Source organism: Microtus pennsylvanicus, chromosome 3 (assembly GCF_037038515.1).
Source record: "Microtus pennsylvanicus isolate mMicPen1 chromosome 3, mMicPen1.hap1, whole genome shotgun sequence".
In the NCBI taxonomy this organism is placed as follows: Eukaryota; Metazoa; Chordata; class Mammalia; order Rodentia; family Cricetidae; genus Microtus; species Microtus pennsylvanicus.
The window spans coordinates 53,762,570-53,788,974 of NC_134581.1; the positions used below are offsets into that span (position 1 = coordinate 53,762,570).

General features: G+C 50.5%; 1 protein-coding gene across 6 annotated transcripts in view; it reads right to left on the bottom strand.

The window, feature by feature from the left end:
- Ca12 (carbonic anhydrase 12) overlaps nt 1-25,639 on the bottom strand; it is a 57,541-nt gene extending 31,902 nt beyond the window's left edge. For all 6 annotated transcript variants that reach the window (XM_075965409.1, XM_075965408.1, XM_075965407.1 and 3 more), the window contains exons 1-2: nt 25,425-25,639; nt 21,994-22,014 (exon numbers count right to left, since the gene is read on the bottom strand). In XM_075965409.1, coding sequence (XP_075821524.1) covers nt 21,994-22,014; nt 25,425-25,509 — 106 coding nt within the window. In that variant the 5' untranslated portion in view covers nt 25,510-25,639. The remainder of the gene's footprint in view (nt 1-21,993; nt 22,015-25,424) is intronic.
- Nucleotides 25,640-26,405: the final 766 nt, after the last annotated feature.

The window sequence follows — 26,405 nt, forward strand, 5'->3', positions numbered from 1 at the left end:
CACCCTCTTGGCAGGCTCTCAGGACCTGCTGTCTTCTCTGCTTGTCACAGAGAAGCCACAGTTCCCCCCTGGACTGCTGCCTGCTGCTCTCACCTTGCCTTTTTATCCCGATGGGCTGAACTTCTTGGCAACTCCCCAGAATATCTGCCTTCTCGCACTCTAAGGCAGATCAAAATACTTCCCTGCTCTGTGCTGTGCGGGGGCCTTTGTGCTCTTCACCCCTGCAGCAATTACACTTAGCAAAAGAGGGCTTGGTCTTTCTACCCCAGTGGTCCAGTGGTACTTAAAGTCTCCCAGAGAAACAGCATCACCCCCATCTCCCTAGAGCTCCTTCAAGATATATACTCTAGCTGGGAATGTAGCTCGGTTAGAGGATATATCTTAAAGACAAAGCACTGGCCTAGCATGAAAGAAGCCCCCCGATTCCATCCCCAGCACCAAATGAAGTGTAGAGGTGCACATGGGAAATTCTACCTCTCGTGAGGCAGAGACAAGAGGATCTGAAGTTCAAGGTCACCTTTGGCTAAAAATCAAGGAAACAAGAAAAGCAATAGAACAATGAAGATTCTTAGGCCCCTTCCTAGACCTACTGAACCAGATTATGTGGGTGGACCCAGGGCACGTTACTGAAGATCACCTCTCCAAGTGATCCCAGTGCCTGCCAAGGACTGAGACACAGTGCGCTGGATGAAAGCGTGCTTTGTGTGTGTGTGTGTGTGTGTGTGTGTGTGTGTGTGTGTGTGTGTGTGTGCCTGCCAAGGACTAAGACACAGTGTGTTAGGTGGAAGCTTGGTGTGTGTGTGTGTGTGTGTGTGTGTGTGCGCGTGCGTGTGTGTGTGTGATTCCTGCTAAAGAGCCTGGATATCCTGAAGTTTGCAACCAATAGTTCTTGAATGAAAAAAAAAACTACAGAGACGACAAACTGGCACAGCAGGTGTTAACGTGGCACTAGCCCACCCTGAGAATGAAACCGAGCAGCTGCCTGTGCCAGCTGCACGCACGACGTTCTTGCTGGTCTTCTTTGACTCATGGACGAGGGAGCTGCACGAGGTGTGAAACTGCTGAGTCCACAGCAGACTGTGGCCACCGGCCTGGCTAGACAGCAACGTTATTCATAAAGCCAAATAGTGGAAATAGCCCATATCTCTCAACAGAAGGGTGACTAAGCAAAACCGGCGCACAGACAGCCAATGGACTATAACCCAGCCATAAAGGGCCCATCTTATTCCAAGAACCTCACCCACAGGATGCCTGAGGGCTTGAGTAGGCCTCTGTATTTTCACAACAGCTATCATGAAGGCAAACACATAACAGAGGCTCCCAGACTTTCACCCAGAGGTTGAAGAATGTGCCCTCTGTTTCACAGGGTCCAGGCTCAGAAGAGTGGTTGCCACACTTGTTACAACACAGACCACTGAGGCTTTCTGAAACTCCGTGTTTCTGATGCCATAGTTTAGAGCTGGAGCTGTAAACTCTGCGTGTCTAATACATCCCCCTGAAGTCCTGCTGTTGCTGGGCTCCACATTTTTGAACCACTGGCCTAAGCAGCATTTACCAACCTTTGCCGCACGTAGGAATTTCTGTGAGCTTCTAATCTTGCCTGGCCCTGGCTGTGAGGTTTTGCTTCACTGGTCTCGAGCTACCTCAGTGAGCCTGATGCTCAGCTAAAGTTGAGAGGAGCTGGTGGAGACCCTCATTTGATCAAAGGCCGTGTGGTTTGAGCCACAGCTGTGTTTTTTCTCTCCCATCATGGCAGGGTTACAGTTTTTTTTATAACAACAACCAAGAAAATTTTTTAGCCAAGGCTATGTCTCAGGCTAGCCTCAATTCTCATGTAGTTTAGAATGACCTTGTACTTCTGGATTCAGAGTCCATAGTGCTTACTGTCCTATCATAGAATTCCTTAACTTTGAACATCTGGCGATCCTGCCTCTCCCTCCTGAGTCCTGGATTATAGACATGTACAACCACATTAACTTTTATGTGGTGCTGGATCCAAACCTAGCACTTCATGCATGCTAGGCAAGCACTCTACCAGTCTGATCTGCAACCCTAGTCCCCTTTATAAATCTTTTTTAAAAATTTACATTTATAAAGGTGGAAGGGGAGTGGGGAAAAACGTACAGCACATTGCTATCCAAACTATTAAAATGAGAAGGATTTAACAAAAAAAATTGCACGTACTTATTTGTGGGGGGATCTGAATATAACTCACAAGAATCAGATTCTTGCCTACCGTCACACCAGTCCCAGGAATTGAACTTGGGCGGTCAGCCTTGGTGGCAAGCCCCTTTATCTGCTGACCCATCTCACCACCCCCTCAGTCCCATTTTGTAACTATCCTTCTTTCGTGTGACATAATAGACAAGGAATAAAATACAGTGTGTGGGAAACTATCAACTCTATTTAGTTCTAGAATATTTTCATCACCCCCAAAAGACACCCAAAACCAGTCAATGGTTACTACCCATTCTCCTCCTTCCAGACCCTGTCAACCACTAATCCGCTTTCTCTATGGAGTTGCCTGCTCTATTTTCTATAAATGCAGTCACATGGTATGTGATCTCAGAGTGGCTTTTTTCCTTTAGCATCATTCTCAAGGTTGTCCTTCTAGCATGAAGTCACTCTCCATTCCTTTTCACAGCTGAGTGCTATGCCATTCTGCGTATATACTACAAGTTCTCATCCGTTCACAGGGTTGATCTTATTCTAATTTAAGCATTTGATTCTAGTTAAATTGCTTTTGCTCTTTCTTGTAAAGCAGTTGTTGGCAGCTGTAAAAGATCTTGGTTTCTCCCTTTCAGGTTTCAGCAAACAAGCTATGAATGAACCTGGGAAGAAGTAGGAAAAGGCTGGGGGTCAAGAAGGCTGTAATTCATAACACGCTCCTGGGTAGAAAGAGAAGACTTTAAATATCAGGAGGTACAAGCGGATATAACAATGCTCCTGGCACAGAAAGGACACCGTGGGAGAGTAAACACTGTGGGTAGGGACGGCCTCCCTGGCAAGCAGCTTCCCTGGCAGACAGATTTGCAAATGTCACAGGTGTTTCTCCGCCGCGGTGCAGCTGCTCACCTGCTGTCAGGTGCTTCTCTGTGGTGGTGCAGCTGCTCGCCTGCTGTCAGGTGCTTCTCTGTGGTGGTGCAGCTGCTCACCTGCTGTCTGTCAGGTGCTTCCCTGCAGTGGTGCAGCTGCTCACCTGCTGTCAGGTGCTTCTCTGTGGTGGTGCAGCTGCTCACCTGCTGTCAGGTGCTTCTCTGCGGTGGTGCAGCTGCTCACCTGCTGTCAGGTGCTTCTCTGTGGTGGTGCAGCTGCTCACCTGCTGTCAGGTTCTTCCCTGTAGCAGTATAGCTGCTCGCCTGCTGTCAGGTGCTTCTCTGCAGTGGTGCAGCTGCTCACCTGCTGTCAGGTGCTTCTCTGTGGTGGTGCAGCTGCTCACCTGCTGTCAGGTGCTTCTCTGCAGGGGTGCAGCTGCTCACCTGCTGTCAGGTTCTTCCCTGTAGCAGTATAGCTGCTCGCCTGCTGTCAGGTGCTTCTCTGCAGGGGTGCAGCTGCTCACCTGCTGTCAGGTGCTTCTCTGCAGGGGTGCAGCTGCTCACCTGCTGTCAGGTGCTTCCCTGTAGCAGTATAGCTGCTCGCCTGCTGTCAGGTGCTTCTCTGTGGTGGTGCAGCTGCTCGCCTGCTGTCAGGTGATTCCCTGCAGTGGTGCAGCTGCTTGCCTGCTGTCAGGTGCTTAGCTGCAGTGGTGCAGCTGCTCGCCTGCTGTCAGGTGCTTCTCTGTGGTGGTGCAGCTGCTCACCTGCTGTCAGGTGCTTCTCTGCAGTGGTGCAGCTGCTCGCCTGCTGTCTGTCAGGTGCTTCCCTGCAGTGGTGCAGCTGCTCGCCTGCTGTCAGGTGCTTCTCTGCAGTGGTGCAGCTGCTCACCTGCTGTCAGGTGCTTCTCTGCAGTGGTGCAGCTGCTCACCTGCTGTCAGGTGCTTCCCTGCAGTGGTGCAGCTGCTCGCCTGCTGTCAGGTGCTTCCCTGCAGTGGTGCAGCTGCTCGCCTGCTGTCAGGTGCTTCTCTGTGGTGGTGCAGCTGCTCACCTGCTGTCTGTCAGGTGCTTCCCTGCAGTGGTGCAGCTGCTCACCTGCTGTCAGGTGCTTCTCTGCAGGGGTGCAGCTGCTCGCCTGCTGTCTGTCAGGTGCTTCCCTGCAGTGGTGCAGCTGCTCACCTGCTGTCAGGTGCTTCTCTGCAGGGGTGCAGCTGCTCGCCTGCTGTCTGTCAGGTGCTTCCCTGCAGTGGTGCAGCTGCTCACCTGCTGTCAGGTGCTTCTCTGCAAGGGTGCAGCTGCTGTCTGTCAGGTGCTTCTCTGCAGCGGTGCAGCGGCTCACCTGCCGTCAGGCACACTGCTGTCCCTCACTCCTTCACATCCACCTTCTCAGGGCTCATCTCTTACACAGGAGAGGCTGGGGGATGGGGCCAGGACTTGACTGGCATTTGCACAGGGGGTCAAGGAAAAGTGGGATGTCTAAACTGAATGTCACTCTGGACTGGTGACCAGCTGTGGATCTTTTGTGTCTGTCCACTGGGTAAGAACCACCCCCTTCCTGGTCTGGCTTCTCTCTGTTCCGAATATCTTACAAGAGCTGCCTGCCTGCTCACTTCTGCATCTTCCCCTCCAATTCAGACCTTGGCTGCTCACTCTTCTCAAGTCCATGTCCACAGAGCACTGGATCCAAATGCTCATTCTTCTGCCCTCTTTTTCTCTACAGCAGACTTCACCCCTGCTGTGCTCTGTCTTGCCTGTGCCACTTTTCTTTTCCCTCCCTCCTTTTTCTTTTCCTTCCCTTTTCATGTTATAAGAGGTGATCTTACTGTGTGGCCCAGCCTGGCTTTGAATTCCTCATCCTCCGGCCTCTGCCGCTCAAGTGCTGAGATTACAGACGTGCATTGTTCCAAGCAGCCCCGCAGCCCCAGCTGTCTCTCAAACTTCTCGTTACTGTTTCCAGGACATGGCTTTGTCTACACTGTCACCTTAAATCTCTCGCTCTTCTGAATCTCTGTGATGTTGTGGCTGTGCACCTCGCCTTTCATAGCCCAGCCATCTCTCTAGCCCAAGGCTGCCTGTCTCTCAATGTGAACTGTTTGATGACTTTTTCCTTGGCTTTTCTTGTTAGACATGCCTCTGGGATGATCTATTCCCTTCTTAGGTCATATGATTCTCAGGGATCAAACTTAGGTTGTCAGGCTTGGTGGCAAGTACCTTTAGTTTCTTGCTGCAATATCTGTTTCCAATGCCTGCTTCCCCTTAACCATCAATCCACTTTGGGTAAGTCTGTGGCCCTGATCCCACCTATATACCACCAAATGATCAGCCCACAGAGCAAATGGGTAACAACGGGGGGGAGGGGGATAAATGAACCAGTGGACAAGCAAGGATCCAAAAACTCCCTCTGAAGTGGAGCTGGATATGAAAAATGAAGAAGCTGACAAACTGGCATGGGGTGGGATTGGGGGTTGTTCACATCCTAGGGCAGCCTTCCTGGCATTGTGGAAGGCAGCGTTTTGAAAACTCGTCTGGGCTAGGGAGATGCTCAGTCAGTAAAGAACTTGGTGTTTGTCACGCAAGCATGAGGACCTGAGTTCAGATCCCTAAGGCCAATGTAAATGTCAGGCTCAGGGATGCATAGTCATAGCCCAGCGCCAAGGTGGAACAGACAGGCAAGCTCCCTGGAACTCCTTGGCCAGCCGGTCTAGCAAATCTGTGAGCTCCAGATTCAGTAAGAGGCTTTCTCAAAAAAAAAAAAAAGGTAGAAAGTTATAGAGGAAAACACCCAATGTTGACCTCTGAGTGCACATATACCACAACAGAGAGAGAGAGAGAGAGAGAGAGAGAGAGAGAGAGAGAGAGAGAGAGAGAGAGAGAGAGAGAAACCCTTCTCTTGGTCGGCTGAAGCTCATTTAGAGTGCTTGCCTAGCATACACAAGGCCTTGGGTCCAATCCCCTGCCCAGGAGAAGGGGAGAGGAAGGAAAGGGGGAGGGGGAGAGGCCTCTTAGCAACACAAGGGTCAGTAGCTACCCAGGTTCCCAGGCCATGTGCAGCAGCGGCTGCAGAGTGGAGCTGAGCCCCCAGCATTCTACTGAATGAAGCAGCGGGACGGCTGGATATGTGCCCTTGCACAGAACCCTGCTTTTCTAAATATGAACTTATTTCGTGCTGGGCCCAGGTCTTGTTGCCTCACCTGCTGTGTTACTGGAGATTAAGCCTAGGGATTTGCAGCTGAAGCAATCTGCCCCTTGGGGAACATTTGGCAATGTGTAGAGACATTGTTAGCGACCACAAGTAGGGGCATGCCGTCAGCATCTACTGGACAGAGGCCAGGCATGCTGGGAAATATCCTGCAAGGCACAGGACTAGTCCATGACAGAAATATCCCACCACAAAGCTCAGTCATGCATAAGGTCAGAAGCTCTGGACTAGAGGATTGTCCTTGTTCACCAGGACCCAGGGAATGAGGGACCAGATAACATCCACAGAGAACGCGTTCTTGAATGGAACAGATGCTCTCACTGTCAGTCACTATGGGCAGAAACATAGAGTGGGGGCCTGGCCTCAGAGATGAGAGGATGTAGTCACGGGAGGCAAGGCTGATGCCTATAACAGGATGGCACAGTCCCCTGCCATCTGAAAAAGCAGGACATGGTGGTTATTTACCCTCAGGGAACATGGACAACACGTGTTCTGGATTTCCCTCCACACCTTTTCTCTGAGAGAGCGAGAGAGATTTAGAGAGTCTGAGATCATGTATATGCATGCTGAGATTTAGAGAGACTGAGATCATGTATGTGAATGCCAAGGTTTGAGTAAGATTATCAGAAGACAATTGGCAGAAATTAGTTTTCTACTTCCACCAGGTGTTTCCTGAGAATTGAACTCAGGCTAGCAGTTTGCCAGTGCCTTTCCCCACGGAGCCACCTTGCCAGCACCAAATTTTCAATTATTTTTCTCTATTTTTCCTGGTAGTAAGAATTAAACTCAGGACCTTATACATGCTAGACACTCATCTGACCTCGGAACTATGTCCCCAGTTTACTTTCTATCTTTTGAGACAGTCTCCTGTAGTCCAGGCTAGCCTCAAACTTGATATTCAACCCAAGAGGACCTTGAATTCCTTCTTTTATCTCCCAAGCACTGGGATTAGCAGTGCTGGGGATGAACCCCAGGGCTTTGTGCATGTTAGGCAAGAAATGTATTAACTGAGCTACATCTTCAACCCCTAAATTCCCTTTGAAGACAGAGACTGCCTTGTGTCATTCTAGACCAGTAGTTCTCAACTGGGGGTTCAAATGACCCTTTCATAGGGGTTGCACATCAGATATCCTGCATATTTTATATTTATATTACGATTCACAGCAGTAGCAAAATTACAGTTATGAAGTAGCCACGAAAACAATTTTATAGTTGGAGAGGGGTCACTACAACATGAGGAACTGTATTAAAGGGTCACAGCATTAGGAAGGTTGAGAACCATTGCTCTACAATCACAAATAACTTTTTTTAACTCCAAAACCTAGTGGGTTTAAAGTTCTTTCCTCAAAGTCATGATTCACCGAGCATTGACTATGCCCTGGGCAACTTCCCGAGAAGACATTGACTAACTTTTCCTACAAAAAGCTAGATCAGAAGATTTTCCAGCCTCACAGGTTTTACCGTCTCTGTCACAATCCAGTTCTGCTGTCGTGGCACAAAAGCTGCCCCAGGGAACACACAGGCAAAAAACCAAGACCACACTCTTGTGCAACTGAATTCAAAAGAACAGTGGAGGGCAGGCCCAGAGTTCTGAGTTATCTCTATTTGTGTAGCTACCCTATAACCTAGTACCGTGCTCTCATTTTGTGGATAAGGTAACTGAGCTCAGAAAGATAGAATAACATGGTGTTTTATGTCAGCTTGACACAAGCTAAGGTCATCTGAGAGGAGGGAGCCTCAATTAAGAAAATGCCTCCATAGGATTCAGCTGCAAGGCATTTTCTTAATTAATCATTGATGGGCGAGGTCCCAGCCCATTGTAGATAGAGCCACCCCAGGCTGGTGGTCCTGGGTTCTAGAAAAGAAGACAGTAAGTCATGAGGCGCAAGCTGGTAAGCAGCACTCCTCCATGGCCTCTGCATCAGCTCTGGCCTCCAGGTTCCGGCCCTTCCTGTCCTGGCTTCCTTCAGTGATCAGCCGTGATGTGGAAGTGTAAGCTGAATAAACCCTTTCCCCCTCAACTTGCTTTTTGGTAATGGTGTTTCATCACAGCAATAGAAACCCTAAGACATATGGCTACCCATATAGCCAGTGACCAGAAAGACTGAGCCGGGAACTGTGGCAAGCCTTGTACTCCCCTATAGCAACCTCTCAACACAATCTGGGCGGTCATCGGAGGTGGTTGGGAGATAAAGCCTGGGGGACAGGTGAGAGCGGATGGGACAAACAGCAATGGAGGTGGTTGTGAAATCATAAAGCATCCCCTTAAGCAGTCCCTGGGGAGCCCAGAAATGAGAAAAAGTGGGGATTGTATATAAGACAGCAGCATGGCCTGGGGTATATTGGTATATATAGTATATAGGATATATGTAACACATCAGTGTGGCCTGGGGTATATAGGTATATATAATATATAGCCTGTATATAAGACATCAGCATGGCCTGGGGTATATAGGTATATATAGTATATAGGGTATATATAAGACATCAGCGTGGCCTGGGGTATATAGGCATATATAGTATATAGGATTATGTAAGACATCAGCGTGGCCTGGGGTATATAGGCATATATAGTATATAGGATTATGTAAGACATCAGTGTGGCCTGGGGTATATAGGCATATATAGTATATAGGATTATGTAAGACATCAGCGTGGCCTGGGGTGCAGCTAGGTTGATAGCATGCTTGCTTGGCTCACAGTAAGTTCTGTGTTCAGTCCCCAGCACCACAGGAAACCAGGTGTAGTGACTTATACTTGTCATCTCAGACTTGGGAAGTCAAGACAGGGGTCATCCTTGACCACCTAGTATGTTAAAGGCCACCTGGACTACTACTTGAGACCCTGCCTCAAACAAACAAACAAAAAGACAACTTTCTGCTGTTCCCCAGAGTGTGAACGAAGTTGTAAGGTTCAAATGACCTCTGAATGCGGATTCAATGCTTAGTTGTTTTCATAATGAAGAAGTCCTTTCTGATAGCTGACTTCTAGAACTATGGAGTATGTATTTGCGTGGGTGCATGTGTATGTGTGTGTTTATGTGTAACTACACCCTCCATTTTCCCTTTATTGGAAAAGAATTGGTGTTTCGACACTTCTCACACTTGACAGTGTTCATTCATAGGCTCCTTTCAACAGTCTTTCCCAAAGGTGTGAAGTGCCGTGGGGAATGAAAGGCTTTGAAACCATCTACCAAAGCTGCGACTCACAGCTGTGAGTTCGTGGGCGCCTGTCTTCAATTCTCAGAGCGCCAGTGACAGAATTCAGGAGTAAGAGTTGCCCCACAGTGTGTCATTTCGGAACAGTCTAAAGAAGGTGCACTATATGAATGCAGCTCGGGTCTTTCAGGAGAATCTCAGTTCTTCCCCTTCAAGAGTTAGGAGCAGGCTCCAACCTTTCACAGCCAGCTCTCCCTTTTATTTCACCCCAAACACATCTGGGGCTCCCTGTGTGTCTTGTTTTATGTCTAGTGCATAGCAGCATTGTATTGCGTTCCATACTAGAGTCTCCTTCGAAACCCTCCCATCCTAGATCAAATGCCATGTTCTCATGGCATCTTCTGAATCATAGAGCTGTATCCACAGATGAATGTTTTCTGAGGACCTCCCCTGAGCCAGTCACAAGATCCTGGATGCTGGGCAGCCCGCATGGAGAGGGAGGATATCTCCTTCAGCACATGGTCACACACCCTCTGAGTAACTCTCCTCCTGGACACACATGGCCCCTTACTGACCCATGACCACTCAAAGGCCCTAGGACACTGCACAGCAAGATCCAGATCAAAAGTTGTCCTTGGGGGAAAGGTCTCCATCAATGGTCACTGAGTTCATGAAGCAAGGACTTATGCTCCCTGAGGCAGTTAGGGGTAAGGACTGTGCTCAAACCCTGTGCCTCTCAAGTCTTCTACTAGATATCCATTTAGAAATGGGACCTTCCCTGACTCTTCCTGGCTGCTGGACCCATTCCACCAACAGGTCTATCAAAAGTGGAGACTCCCAGGGAATTGCCAGCAGAGGAATGACTTTAAGATGGAGCCTGGCAATGATAAGTGAAGTCCCAGATATGCAACTCAATAACAAACTGGGAGGCTATGGAGACTGTAGGAGATGAAGGTGACAGGAGAGGGGTAAAGCCAAGAGAAGAGATCATGTGTGAACATGGGTGGGCATGCTGAGGCTCTCATCTCCCATCTCTGCACCCAGCTCTTCTCACGCCTGCAGGACCTGCTCCTCCATACCTATAGAGGCCAGCAGGCCAGTTCGTCATGGGTCTGCTCCTACATGCAAGCGCATCCTGCACTCTGCTCTCATCCCAGCCCCTGCACTCCTACTGACCACTGCAGTCGGAAGGCCTCAGAAAAGGGTTGTTTGGGTTTGGTTCTTTTTTTGGTTTTTCAACACAGAGTTTCTCTGTGTAACAATCCTGGCTGTCCTGGATTTGCTTTGTAGATCAGAAGGATTGCTTCTAGAGGAAGCTGCATTTCCGCCTCGGATTTTGAGAGTGGTGGTGGTGACTCGGAGGCACTAGTTTCTCCTCTGAGCAGTCACACCAATTTGATCCACGTTTCCTGCGAGCATTGTCACAGCGAGCTGTGCCAAATGTTTGTTTACATCAACATGTATTCGTCTATTGTGTTTTCCTCAACCACCAAAGCTTTTCATTTCACTGAGGGGAAGAAAAGTGAATTAATTTAGCGGGACGTGTTCCTGACAAGTCTACATGGTCTACTTCTTTTTTCTCAAGCCCTGCATTTCCCCTGTAGCGTGATGTGTCATGTAAGAGCACAATCCCTGGAGAAGTGATGCCGGTGAGAGTCAGGAGACTCGAGTCTGGCGGGGCAAAGCCTCTCTGCTCCACTTAGCCCACTCGCCAACTGTTTTCTTGTTTGTAAATGGGGGTGCAGTCTGGATGGCTGCATCTGCACTCCCTCTTCCCCATCCATCCAGGTAATAGTGACCACCAGAGCCTACGTGAATACTCAGGGAGGCAGAGCTGAAAATGGGGCTCACCCCCAGGCAGGCTGCACTGTTAGCTGTCCATGGATCTGGAGAAAACATTTCGGCAGGTCCGCATTGCTGTTCCCTTGGTCCAGAACCCGCCCTCCTTTCCTCACATTCCTCTGCTCCCTGCCCAGTATTTTCCACCCAAACCACTCTTCATCCCACAGCCAAGATGGTCCTTCTCAAAGTTTACCCCCTCCCACGATTCTTCTGCCTAGAACATTCTAGTAGCAGCTTCCTGAAGCCTTCCTAGCTGGCTGAGGGCTCCTCAGACTCTAGCCTCACTTCAGGCTCCTTCTCTCATCATTGAAGTCCTGTGTCGTTTACAAACTATACAGCCTCCTAGCTGACCATTGTATAGGCTGTCCCTTTGTCCCCAATTCCATGATCTTTAGGACTCAGCTCATGCTGCCTCAATGAACTTGCGCTAATCCAGTGTTCTTAACCTGTGGGTTGTGACCCCTTAGAGGGTCAAACGACCCTTTCTCAGGGGTCACATATCAGATATCCTCCTATCAGATAGTTACCTTGCGATTACAACAGTTGCAAAATTACAATGATGAAGTAGCAACAAAATAATTCTATAGCTGGGGGTCACCACAGTGTGAGGAACTGTATTAAAGGGTTGCACCTTTAGGAAGGTTGAGAACCGCTGCTCTAACCCTTTCCTTAAGACTCTAGGTGGGAGCTTTCTGCTCTGTGTCTTAAGAACCTGTACCTTGCTGGCTCTCCAGATTGTCAATCCCATAACAGCGCTCAGCCCCAATGCCTGTCTGTTTCCTCCCCACACCCCAGTGTTTGGCATACTAGTCACTCAGTAAACATTTGTGCTGTGAAGTAAACCGATTCTCTCCGGTGTATTGAAGCCTATATGTAGTCTTTGATCGTGGCCGGCTCGTTAATGTACTAATTTTTAAAAAGTCAAACATTAATTGACTAGGGACATAGCTCAGTTGCTCTGTGCTTGCCCAGCACGGAGTCCTAGGTTCAACCCCCAACACTGCATAAAACCAGGTGTGGTGGCACATGCCTGCAACCCCAGTGCTTGGGCGGTGGAAGCAGAAAGGTCAGAAATTCAAGGTTATTTTCAGTTATCGAGTGAGTCTGAGGCCAGCCTGGGATACATTAGTCCCTGCGCCCCAAAAATAAATAAATAAATATAGACATTTATTCAAGCCGAATCTGCAATCTGTCTCTGATCTTCCTGGTAACCAAAGCCAAGGAGGGAAACAGTGGCTCACAAAACTGCCTCAGACCTGCTACAGAACAGCTTTGTCACACAGCCTTGAATGTCACCTCTTTTTGTTCTGCGTTTCTCATGCAGTTTCCAAAGAGGGGCGACTCAGAAAGAGCACCAGGCCTCATTAGCTAAGGTCACCCTTAGGTACAACAAGCAAAGCCCGCTCTCATCATGACCGAGGAACCTCTGCTGGACCATGCGGCGTGAACAGAGGGACAGGCCTTTCTGGTGTGGAATATGCACGTGTCCCTCTGAGAACTGCACGGGTCTTCCCTGTTCCACCCAGAGGTCCCGCAGCTGACTGAACCACACATAAATGATTGCATAAAGCATTGTAAAAGGTAAGGCAGGCTAAACAGAACCATCTGACTTAGACTTATACCAGTTCTGAGTCAACCTTTATAGACACAAGGACGTGGCAGCCAAGATTTGTTCCTTCCTGGTTGGCATAAGTCAAATGACAGGCAGGGACTCAGAAAGCTTGCTCTGTAAAGAGATACTTCTGTAAACCTAAAAGACACATCAATCACATTGCTAAAAGTACTTTCCGTATCCAGCACTACCTGAGCGTGTGAGCTCTAACTGATGGACGCTCAGTACAGCTATATTCAAAATCGAACGGGCCCCTTCCTGGACACTGTGAGCAGAGTGTGTATAAGCCATGGTCTTTCCCATTCTTTGACCTTCCTTGTTTTTACTACTCACTGGAATTTATCATTTCTGCCTCTTCCTCCATATTCCTAGCATCTAGAACTCTGTTTCTCCGTGAATATTTGTGAAACAACCACCATATTTTCATGGTTCTAGAAGTCACTGATGACAAGATCCATGCCCAAAAGATCAATGGGTTGTCCATGCCTCTAATCCCAGAACTCAGCAAGTTGAGGCAGGAGAATCACGAGCTTCAGATAACAGTGAGACTCTTGTCTCAAAAAGATCTATCTTGGGAGACTGTAGAGATGGCTTAAGTGGTTTAGAACACTGACTGCTCTTCCAAAGAGCCTGGCTTCAATTTCCTGCACCCACATGGCAGTTCACAACCATCTATAACTCCAGTTCCAGGGTATCCGACACCCTCATACAGACATACATGCAGGCAAAACCCCAACGTACGTTAAATAAATAAATCTTTAAAAAAAAGAATTTATCTTAGTTTAAGAAATGCTAAAATGTGGGGAACCAATAAAATAGGGTCTGTGGCCATGGCAAGTGGACTTGCTAAACCCTCATCCCATGGTGCTGCCCTGGGAAAGTCTGCCTGGGATGCCTGGGCTCCTTCACTGTGGGGCTGCCTGGCAGGGGAAGGTTAGAAAATGATCATATTAACGGAGCAAAGCATTTTCCCTCCTGGTTTCCCTCGCAGACTGTGGGTTTCCCTAAAGCATTCTGTGCCCCATTTTCTTCCTTGCTCCTGAGGTTTGGATTTGACGTGTCCCCCGAAGACTCATGTATTGAAGGTCTAGCCCCCCCCAGTGGGTGGTACTGTGGAGAGGTGAGCATCTCACCAGAACAATACCGCCATGAATAGAGGGATCCCTCGGGGTGTTCATGGCTTAACGAGCTCTCGGCGGGAAGACTGGTTGGAGAAAGGCTAGTGAGGGTCTGAGAAGGACATATGTAATACTCCCTGGCAGCCAGGAGGGGAGCCGCCTGCCTCAGCACACCATCTCTACCCTGATAACATGACGCCATGCCTCACTCAGGCCCAGAGGAAAGAAGACAGCTGCTGGAAGCTGTGAAACCAGTGTGGTTGATGCAGTCAGTTCAGGGCCAGCCAGAGCTACACAGTGAGGTCTTTTCTGTAAAAAAGTGTTTTTCTTAGTCGTTGTCACAATGACACATTCATAGGAACCAGACCTGTTAGCGCCTGCCTGGAACTGAGACACACACACGCACATGCACACATGCACACATGCACAGACAGACAGACAGACACAGACACACAACAGTTTTGATTCAGTCCTTTGCCAAGTTAAGGCTCCCTTTTAGTCAAGTTCATAGGAAACCATGCAAGGCTCTTCTCTAGCTGTGAAGATTGTGCATGGATCTAGGCATATGCAGCTCAGAGCCCCATCAGCCCTAGGTCAAGTTCATTTTTATTCTTGGGCTCAGGCACCCAAGATGGACTTGCTTTCTGGAAAATTGGTGCTTGGCTGAAGTGACCTTTGATGTGCAACCAGATACGTGGTGTCTAGGTGCCAAGAAAGCACAGGATTAGATCTACCTTCACCCTGGTCTGAAGGACAAAGCCAGAAAGAACATTCTGGGAGGAGAGGTTCTTATATGTTTTTGTCTAACTCTTCTCGAAAAAATATCCTTTGTTTAATTAGAATACAAGGTATCTACTGACTATAAAAAAAACACAGTTCAGAGAGGGGGGTAGAGGGAGGAAGAGGGAGGGGGAGGGAGGGAGGGAGGGAGAGAGAGAGAGAGAGAGAGAGAGAGAGAGAGAGAGAGAGAGAACACTAGGCGCTCTGGTGTTATCAGGTATTAGAATAGACAAGGTCAAGGCTTTCAGCTTTAAGCCAGCTTCTTTCCATTATCTTATTTGATCTTTACCACAGCCCTGCGAAGCCCAGGGTCCTTCTCAAATCTGAGTACACACCAGACTCATACAAAGGGTTTGCTAAAATGATGGCTGAACCTACCCAGCAGAGTTCCTGACTTAGTGGGGTAGGCCTGGGGCAGGGCCAAGAACCTGCCTATCTAATGGTCACATTAATGCTGATGATATTGGCTCAAGGACCATGTTTTGCGACAAGCTGAGTTAGCTCCTATCACTCCCGGTGCTATAGCAAAGGAACTGAGGCACAGAGCACCCAAATTACTTTCCTGCTCCAGTCAGCCAGAAAGTGACCCAGTGGATACATCCAAGGTCTGCCAGCTTTGGGAATCTCCAGACTTCTACACCCTAGTTTTCTGCCAAACAGCCCACCCAGTCATCACACCCAACTGGAGGGATGAATACTGCCATCTCTGTCCTCTCTAAGGCCAGCGGTCGTCATTAAGGTGCAGAAATTTGGGGAGAAGCGAACCAAAAGCCTCCGGGATACACTCAAGCCCCAATTCTGCAACCCGGGAAAGATGAGGCTCATTGCGAGTGGGCAGACCACACCACATCCCAACAGACCCTGCATGCCACGGCTTTAATTAGCAGTAACTGGGACTGGAGCCCATATTTAATAAACGAGAGCAGGTCAGATTGCTGGTCTCAAGAAAATCCCCCAATACAGGGACAAGGTTAGGTTCTCCAATAGAAAAACATGCCTGGCCTTTTCCAGCTCTCCAAAGAATACTTTGGGTCTCTTCTTCACGCTTAGGTTGGCAGCTGCGGGACACGGGAGAAAGGCATGTACCCCCTTAATTAAATCTGCCTTGTAATTGAGTGTGCCCCCAGCTGCCATTTTTGGCCCTTCCTTTGGTATCTTCAGGCCTGCTCTTATTACTGCATTTTGAGGGTAGGCCTGCTTTAGGGTAAAAAGAAAAGTTTGCTTTCAAGACTGCTTTCCTGTGTTCCATTTCTGGGTCTTAAAGGCTAAGAAGGGCTTAGAGAGAGCGTGCAGGGCCCCAGGGCACATGCGTTGGCAGGAGCTTTGTACGCCAGCAGAGGCAGGCAGAGGGCAGGTGGAGGCAGGGCCTGAAAGACGTGAAGGATGTGAACACGGTGTCTGCTGCTATGGAGGATCCCAGCCTGATTGCCAAAGGGAATTCTCTATGTGGGTTCATGTTCATGTGTGTGCAAAATGAGCATGCACACATGTGTGCACATGGATGTAAAAGCTAGGGTCAGTCCCAATGGTTCCTCTTTAGACTCTGTTAAGTTTTTTTTTTTTTTTGAGTCTCTCAATGGGACCTGGGTTAAGCAACTGGACTAGGCTAGCTGGCCAGTAAGCCCCAGGGATCTGCCTGCCTCTGTCTTCCCAGCACTTGGATTACAAATGTCGCCACTCCCAGCTAGGGATAGAACTCAGGTCTTCATGTTTGCATGGTAAGCACTTGACTAGATGAGACATGCCTAAAGAGAAAACCCTTTAGTATGGAGATTCTGTTGTGTGCAGGAGGAATGGAGGCATGGAGAAAGAAAGCGGTATTGGAAACGCACGTCAGTGCCTGGGACACACCAAATCTTCCCCAAGTCAACTGTCCAAGCGATCACTGAGCTGAGCAGGAAGACTGTATTCTACTGCAGCCCACCATGGCCCCCAACACAGTCAAGCCCCATTGATCCCAAATCCCACACGTCAAGATAGAGAGACAAGCAACACAGAGGCTCTGTGGGGTGATGACTTGGACAGAAGTGGAATTCTCCAGGGGAGGCCTTGGTGTCCACGTACCCCAACATCATGGTGTCTTTAAGGGTCATCTTTTTTTCCCGAATCTCTTTCCAAAATAGCCTAAATCTGTAGACAACACACCAAGGTCTGGTACCACCAGATGTCGACACCGTGACCATTCTGTGCTCTTGGCTCATTTCCAGCACTGACATTCCTTTTGGTTGCTCCATTGTTTCAAAACACACTGGATGTGTGTGTGCGTATGTGCGTGTGCGTATGTGTGTGCATACCCGTACATGTGCCATGGTGCATATATAGAAATCAGAAGACCACTTGCAGGAGTTGGTTCTCTCATTCCACCATGTGGATCCCACCTGAGCAAACTCAGAGATGGTCAGGCTTAGCTGTAGACACCTTCGCCTGCTGAGCCATCTCGCCAGCCCACAATGGGATTTTTGTTGTTTTCTTGACATAAGACTATCAAAACCTGACTATCTGGGGGAAACGACTCTACCAGCTAGCTGGAAATGTTCACTCTTTGCATTGAACCTAAGGTACATACAAGCAAGTGCATGCATCATAAGCCAACAGATTGGTGAATTTTCATAAACCAAACACAGTACCCATGTCAAGGAACTGAATACACCCAGCTACCCCTGATATCACTTCCCAGTCACCTCACCACCTCAGAACACCCCTTCTTCTGACTTTCAGCTGCAGAGATACTTTCCTGGACTGGGGTTTGTCCTCTGCTCACATGGCAGGCTAACTTGCAAGTCAGTCACTCAGCAGTTGAGCAGGTCAGGTGCTCAGCTCTACAGGGCTGGTGGGTAGGGGCAGGCTCTAGCACCTTTCCTCTCTTATAACTGAGCCTCAAAATTCTAATGCCAGCCCAGGTCAGGGCAGGACTTAGTCCATCTTGGCTGGAAGATGGTCCTGTGTCTGGAGATCCACTGTGAGGTCAGCCATGAGGCTGAGTGCCAGGGATAGGAGGCGAATTCTTTTTCCACATACTTCTACAAGTTCCACCATGTGCAGTAGTCAACCCGAAGCCTGGAGCGAGGTGATTCAGTGTAGCTATGTGCTCGGTTCTAGACCCTGGGAAGTCAGCGCACAGCGCTGGGTGGGCTTGCCCTGTTCAGTTCAGCCCTTACTGATGGGAAACCACTTCCCTCCGGCACCAGTGCTGGGCCTACTCTCTACCCATGTGTTTCTGGGCACAGGTGCCAACTGCCAGCTGCCGGCCTGGACCTGTTGCCTCCTGACCTATCCTCCTTCTGCCCTTTGCGTTCATCCCCTCTGAGGGATGACTGTGCACCACTACTGGAAATCATGTTTGGGCTGGGTTTGTTGCCCTGTTAGTAAAGTACATGCACAAAGGCCCACATTTAATCCCCAATGCCATATAAATTGGACATAGTGGCACAGGCCTGCAATCTCACCTCTCCAGGGACAGAGGCAAGAGGATCAGAATTCAAACTCATCCTCAGCTACATAGTGAGTTTGGAAGCCATCCTGGGCTAACAAGAGACCCTGTCTCCAAAGCAACCAAAACAAAAGCCAAGGCTAGCTTTATCAGGGCTCTTGGCCATGTGTCATCAGATTTTGCTTTTGTCCTCATCACAGAGCCACTCTGACTGCACAGTGCAGCAGGCAGAGGGCTGTCCAGGGATAGCGATCAGGAAGAGCAGTCCTGGGCCAGGCCAAACGGCTACACAAAGAAGCCCTTCTGGAACAAGGCTGTTGGCCTCTGCAAGTGATGTGACTACTCCCGCCTCACTCGGCCTGAAATTGGGGGACAGCGGCAGAGATGCAGGGGGACAGCGGCAGAGATGCAGGGGGGGGACTGCGGCAGAGATGCAGGGGGACTGCGGCAGAGGTGCGGGGGGGGGGACTGCGGCAGAGGTGCAGGGGGACTGCGGCAGAGATGCAGGGGGACTGCGGCAGAGGTGCGGGGGGGGGACTGCGGCAGAGGTGCAGGGGGACAGCGGCAGAGGTGCAGGGGGACTGCGGCAGAGGTGCAGGGGGACTGCGGCAGAGGCGCAGGGGGACAGCGGCAGAGGTGCAGGGGGACTGCGGCAGAGGTGCGGGGGGGACTGCGGCAGAGGTGCAGGGGGACAGCGGCAGAGGTGCAGGGGGACTGCGGCAGAGATGCAGGGGGACAGCGGCAGAGGTGCAGGGGGACTGCGGCAGAGGTGCGGGGGGGACAGCGGCAGAGGTGCAGGGGGACTGCGGCAGAGGTGCAGGGGGACAGCGGCAGAGGTGCAGGGGGACAGCGGCAGAGGTGCAGGGGGACAGCGGCAGAGGTGCAGGGGGACTGCGGCAGAGATGCAGGGGGACTGCGGCAGAGATGCAGGGGACTGCGGCAGAGATGCAGGGGACTGCGGCAGAGATGCAGGGGGACTGCGGCAGAGGTGCAGGGGACTGCGGCAGAGATGCAGGGGGACTGCGGCAGAGGTGCAGGGGGACTGCGGCAGAGGTGCAGGGGGACTGCGGCAGAGATGCAGAGGGACAGCGGCAGAGGTGCAGGGGGACAGCGGCAGAGGTGCAGGGGGACTGCGGCAGAGGTGCAGGGGGACAGCGGCAGAGGTGCAGGGGGACTGCGGCAGAGGTGCAGGGGGACAGCGGCAGAGGTGCAGGGGGACAGCGGCAGAGGTGCAGGGGGACTGCGGCAGAGGTGCAGGGGGACAGCGGCAGAGATGCAGGGGACTGCGGCAGAGATGCAGGGGACTGCGGCAGAGGTGCAGGGGGACAGCGGCAGAGGTGCAGGGGGACAGCGGCAGAGGTGCAGGGGGACAGGGGCAGAGGTGCAGGGGGACAGGGGCAGAGGTGCAGGGGGACAGCGGCAGAGGTGCAGGGGGACTGCGGCAGAGGTGCGGGGGGACTGCGGCAGAGGTGCGGGGGGACTGCGGCAGAGGTGCGGGGGGGGGGGGACTGCGGCAGAGGTGCGGGGGGACTGCGGCAGAGGTGCGGGGGGGACTGCGGCAGAGGTGCAGGGGGACAGCGGCAGAGGTGCAGGGGGACTGCGGCAGAGGTGCAGGGGGACAGCGGCAGAGGTGCAGGGGGACTGCGGCAGAGGTGCAGGGGGACAGCGGCAGAGATGCAGGGAGCCTTGCAGAGACTCAACTTTTGTTTCCACTGTGTTTGAAATGCTAGCAGAATTGGTGGGGCAAGTCAGCGCTAACTCTTGGCCTAGAAGGCTCTTTGAGAAACGTCTGCACAGGGTCCTTTAGTGGTATTCATGAGACTCTCTCAGGCCTAGAGTTTCTCAGTGGGCAGTGCTCATCTAGATTCTAGAGGTCTTGAGAGTTAGATCACACGAGAGAAAGAGAGAGAGAGAGAGAGAGAGAGATATCTTTTGGGGGAATGTTTTTTTTTAATGCAGGTTTCTCAGGTCCCTCCTTACATAAGGCTGAAACCCAGAAACTTGCATTTTCAGAGGGAACCCCAGAAGATTCTGATGTAGTTGATACCAAGATGTAGTCCAAGGAGCACTGGTCTAGATAACTCCACCCTCAGGGTTGCAGATGGAGCAGGTGAAGCCCAGAGGGCCCAAATGGCTTACTGAGAAACACAGAATCCAAGCACCTATCTTCTATTGTGCTGCACACACACACACACACACACACACACACACACACACACACACACACACACACAGAGTCTGTCTGATGGGCCCCTGCAGCCAAACTCTGTATACTCTTTCTTTGGTGGATTCTCACCCTGCCCTTTTGTAAAGACAGGGAACAGAGCAGAGTTTCCACAAAGACCCAGCACTTTCCCGTATCCCTTCCGTCTGCCCAGTGCCTTCTCCTAACACCCAGATCAGCTCCCTGTCCTGCCCCACTGCACGCAGAACAAGCTGGAATATCCTGACCTCTCCTGCTGGACTCTTTCTGACCTGCAAAGCCATGACTCTTCTAGAACCCCGTCTCCATGCACTTCCTTCAAATCTCAGCTTGCTCAGCCTGCCCTCTGTCCACGGGGTGCCCTTAGCACCTGGGCCGACGGTACATCTGCCACCTTCCCCAATCCTCCCATTCTTTTAAGGCCTAGATAGAAGGCTGCCTGGTTCCTTCAGGAAGTCTCTGGAACTCCCCAGCTCTGGCTCTCTCCTCTGACAATCAGCTCTGGACCATTCATTAGCAATGTGCTGTTACTACCTATTATGTTCTGCTCTGAATTATGAACTTTAGTAATTCCAAGCTAGAGAGCTCAGCATACCCTTCTAATTACCCAGCTACCTGGTAACGTTCCTCGCACATAATAAGCACATAAAAGGACGTTAGTAACAGTGGAGCTATGCAGTGCTGGGGGGGGGGGGCAGAGCGCCTGCAGGCTGGGCCTGGGAGAACGTGCCTTTTGATTCAGTGACTTCTGGGCTCCCAGGAGTGTCCAGACTAATCTTTGCACATGAAGGTCAGACTTCTCTGCAGTATGCTTCTTCTTTCATAATCAATATCCCTGACTGTCACTACCTGTAGCTGTTGCATTTCCTGGCTTTAACGTGAGCAGAACACCTCTGCTTTCTTCACCTCCCAGGGCCAGTAAGGTCACTTCCACGCTGTATCATGTGCAGTGTCCATGACCCTGTCCCTATCAAAATATCACGAACATTCCTGCACTCGCCAGAGGACCAACCAAGCGCCCTGCCTTCCAGTTCTCACTCCAGCCAGTGGCGACATTGCCCGTTCACTGCAACAATGTAGCCCCAGCTACTGTCTTGCAGGCTAGCCAGGCTGACTAACGCGTTCTTGACCCAGGCCCACAGAAACCCTGGACCGTATTTAACGTTAGTCAAGCCTCCTCTTCACTCAGGACTGCCCATCATCTCTGCATCCGTGGCTTGCTGACAACATGGCCACAAGAAGTTAATTTCAGATCCACTGACAGCTTAAGTTCTAGGGCCTGGGCCAAGCTTTGCGAAAGGAGCCTTTTCTTCTTTGTTTGTTGTAGGAAAGACGTCTAGAGAGGAGGAAGGGTTCTCTCCTGCCACAGCCCCTGCAACGGGAGGTCTGGGAGAAATTCTTACTGGAATTTGGAAATCTCAATGCTGAGTCTCACAGTTCAAGTGCCCCCTGGAGCAAGCTTTCTGCTTGGGGAGAAGACACAACGTAACTCTCATGAGGAGCCACTCTCTAGCGATGCACAGCTTCCCCCAAGCACCCCCATGCCCCCAACAACCTCTACCAAGTTTCTAATTAAATATGGTTATTGCCTAATAAATATATTTAAAATCTCTACTTACCAACATAGGTCCACTTGGATCCTGTAAAGAACAGAGGGAAAGAAGTAAGTGCAATGCAGTGGAGATGACAGAGCCAGGAAGACCCTGCACATTTGGTTTCCAAGTGGGCAAGACTGAGAAGGAAGCCAGTGTCCTGTCCCCAAATAAAAACTTCTGACGTGAAGCCAGAACCATGACTCCTCAGAGCTGTGCTTCACACAGAGCTTAGGATAGGGAGTTTGTAGGGGTGTTTGTGGACTCAGCAGGGGGCATCTGGAATAGATGCCACCCCAGACATCTTAGAAATGTCAAACATTATTAACCGGGCAGGGAATTCCATTCCATGTGAATTGAAACCCAGAAGCAATCGAAGTATTCATTCAGTGAAAGAATTCTCTCCCACTGTCCCTTCCCTCTTCCATAGACACCTTGTCTATGGGGTGATGGTGGGCCAGACACCCATGTATTCTCCCACCTCCCCTACTAGACACACTGTTTAGCATCTTGGTTTTTTCCACTCAACAACATATCATGGAGAACTTCTCACATCGGTATCCAGAGAGCAGAAAACTACCTGCGAATGGAAGATGGTTTCCCCCCAGGGGAGCTGCCATCCTAATCTGAGCTGTACTGCCGGCAGTGGCAGGAATGTGGAGGAGAAATTCTGCCGGGAACATAAGCCAAGCCACCCACCACCTCCCAGCCCTCTCACCCCTCACATGGGTCCTTCATTCCCCCCATCCAGTGACATCTTTAAACAGTTGTTGCAAGACTCTGCCCTTGTCACCCAGCCTGCCCACTTCCACCTTCCTTGTGGAAGAAGACTGGTACCCCAAGCTGAGATGCATCTCCCTATACACTGGGGGACACATCCAGCTAGGGATAGTGCAACTGCTGGGTGCTCTCTCCTGGTATATCTGAGTGTCTGTGGTTGGGAGAAGCAGCTGGAAGACTAAGAACTGGCCTCACCTTTGTCTCTTAATAAAATGTAGTGTCAAGGACCTGACCACTCCCCATGAGCAACAATTTCCTACTCAAGCCAATGGTGGTTTCTAAAAGCTGGAAGAGAACCTTGCTTTTTCTTTCTTTCTTTTCAATGTTGATTTTTATCTCCTTTTGCCTCATTCCTGCTATTATTGCCTTGTCTGATGTCTTTGCCTCCGTGTTAATTTTATTTTTAATTTTCAGAGTTAATTTGATCAAATGAGGCATCTGTAGTTTAGAGTCAGATGGCTCTACAAGGCTTTTTAGCAAATGTCAGCCCACTAAAAGTCACTTGTCATTTATTTGCCTTCTAGGACAACCGTTTTGGATTCTTTTAAGTAATTCTTTGAGTTTCTCCGTACCTTTAGAAAACACATTTATATTGTCCCCTTTGGGCTTTGTAGAATCAAGCACTCTTTATTGATATCCAACAATGAAAGAGAAGAGTTTCATTTTTGCAGGTGATGTAAAGTGACCTGTCTCGAACCATGTGTCTACTAAGAGTCTCTGCCCATGTGCCAAGTTCCTGTGAATTTCAGTAACTTCCTAGGGGTGGGGGGTGTCAAACTCCTCCATTACCTTTCCAAAAATGGCTGGGTTTGGGTAGTTCTGCAGTGCCTGTTGGAACCTGCAAACCCAGCTGGCACTGGGCAGGGAGATGCCCCGAGGAATGGGTATTCAGCAAAGTCCAGACCAGGTAGGTGTTCAGGGTCCTGCCCTACCTGCTTTCTGCCTTGGGTGCCAGCAGCTTCCAAGGGCTAATGGCACTGCATCCAGGCAGTGTGAGCCTGTCCTATGCTCTACCTTCAGGTCACTGAAATGGCCCTCAGCCATAGGAACAAAGAGCTCTAAGCTGTCCCTAGAAGACCTTCAGCTTCACCTTATGCTCCACCCACCCCTGGACCAAGAGCTTTTCTTGGGCAGTGATTTCTGCCAACTGTGAGGAATTTCAGTCCCCCAAGGACCAGGCAGAGCACACTTTGACCCTCTTACTCAGCTAACTCTCCAGTCCCAACCTGGTGGTAACTGTCCTTCTGACCACCTCTGTAACTTCTCCGCGGAGGCAGCTAAGAAGCAGACCCGATGAATAGCAGAACAAAAGCTTAGAACCTAGAGGCAGGTAAGACTGCTCAGTGTCCCATGGAAATGGGGTTTTACTGCAAGCTGCCCCTAAGGCAGTTTGGAGAATGAGGAGGGAAGGGGGGCAACAAGAGGGAGAATGGGGAGTAACTGTCAGAGAGGGCGCCCCAAGATCAATAGACAGCTCCCCTCTCCTTTGTGGGAGGTGCTCAGTACTAAGATTTCTGGTGAACGTCAGTCTCCATGGGTTTCTGGAGAGTTAGCAGTTAGTCAAAGCTCGCCATTTTCAAAACTGATCCTTATTTTTGGAGATTTCTCCCACCTCCTGCCTCTTCCTGACTGAATGGAAGTGAGTAGGCAGACCTTGCCAGCCAGTAGATGAAGATTCAGCGAAGGGGTAGTTTGTTGCCCACAGGTCCAGCCTTCCCCACAGGTACAGTGACCTCCCAGGAGGTGGAGGACCGAGTGGAGAGCTCTGACACCACTGAGCAGGACCGATGCTCTCTCCCTGCTTCCTACCGGCGGATGGGGTGGGGTTCAGCCATTAGGGTCCTTTGTATAAATGTTGCAACCCAGGAACTGGACACCCACAAGTATCTCCACGATGTGGAGATTGTCACCAACAGGACCTAGCCACTGACCTCTCCCTGAGAAAAGCAGCTGAGAGAGAGGCAGGCTAAAGCTTGCTCTCCCTGTCTTGTTCCAAAGGAGTTAATTAACCAGGCTTTGGACACGAGCCCACAGCTCAGGTTCCTCTTCCCACCTCAGCCGGACACCCCACGCGGCACCCTCAGCACCCTTGCCCTCTGGAGTTCAGCACCTTTTTACAATCAGAAATAGGGGGTGCACGTGCACACACGTGTAGGTTCCGGGAAATGGAGTCCTCTAGGGGAAAGACAATGATTAAGGATGGGCTGCTACCTTATCCCTTTAACATAGAGGTGAAGCCTGCTGGTTAACTGCCCCTGAAGGTTCTGAAGATCAGCCGGACTCCAGCTTCTTGCTTCTTGCGGGTCGCACTACTCAAGAAGCCTGTCATTTCTCAGCGCTCTGCAGGTGGTTCCGGGATTCTGCCTAGCAAGTTTCCAAGCACCATCTCCAAAGCTAGTGGCGCTCAGAAAAAAGGCAAACGAGTAATGCCAACGGTGCACAAAACACCATCAAAAAGGCAACGTGTCTCCAACCTCAGTAGGTCGTGCATACTGAGAAGTGGGCATTTCTTCCCTGAAAATGTGCTACCTACACAGCTCCTTCCCTGCTCCCTCGGTAGTGATTTTATTTTATCTTGCAAGAGCCTGGCAGGAGATCCTTCTGCTCAGGCATGGTTGAGAGTCTGAGTGTGCGCGACTCTTTAAAAAAAAGAAAAGAAAAGAAAAAAGAAACTTTACCGTTGAGTGGGGCAGAGCTGGAAGGCTGTTCCTTTAGGATCACGAGAAGGAGGACGGCCGCCGCGCGCAGGTTGCAGTGGGGCATCTTTGCCCGGCGGCTCAAATCTGCCACTCGCTCTGGGGCTGCCAGGCGCTAGGAGCTGACTGGGGCGCACCAGCACCGCGTGCGTGCAACCTGGAACCACGCCGCGCTCGCAGTGTAGGCTGCCGGCTGCCCCCAAGCTGCTTTTTAAGCCGCAACTCAACTCCAAACATGATGTCATCAACAGGAGGGCGGGAGCAAAACGCCCAGCCTACCGGAGGGCTGGAGTCCCCGGTCCAAGGTGAATTGCAATCCTGACTTAAGTGGTCCACAGTGGCCGGCCGGCTTGGCCCTTCCTCTGGGCCACCTGGGGAGCCAGGTCTCCCAGGGAGCTGTGGGAAGCCAGGGAAGCATTAGTCACTTCACTGAATGTGGCCGTGGTCTGTCACTGACCTTACTTGAAAGTCTCCATAGGATGCCCTTTGAGCCAAGTCCTCCTTCAGGGACCGAATGCTTCTGCCTGGTCTGGACAGGGGTTAGCTAAGTAGCTGTGAATTGCACAGCACATCCAGAACAAACTCTTTTCAATGAAACCACATTCTTTCCTGTGAACAGGAAAATGGTATAATGGGATTCACACGAATGAGCAGCTTTACTCAGCGATTAGAATTCCTCCCGGGGAAGAGGCTTGCTCCTTGTGCAAATCCACAATTTATCTGTCCATCCTCAGTAGGAAGCTGGGGGAGAAGGCGCCCTCCCTGGAGTAGTTGTGAAAGAAAAGGACTTGCATCATTGCTGAGTGTCTAAAAGCCTCAGAGACCGGTCTAGGCGTTCGTGTCTCAGTCTAGATCAGCGGCCAAGCTGTTTCGAGTGCAGTAGTAACCACCTGTTGCTACTTCTGTGCGCTTTTCTCGTCTATCTGCCTGCTTTGCAATATGCACACTTGTGCTACATGACAG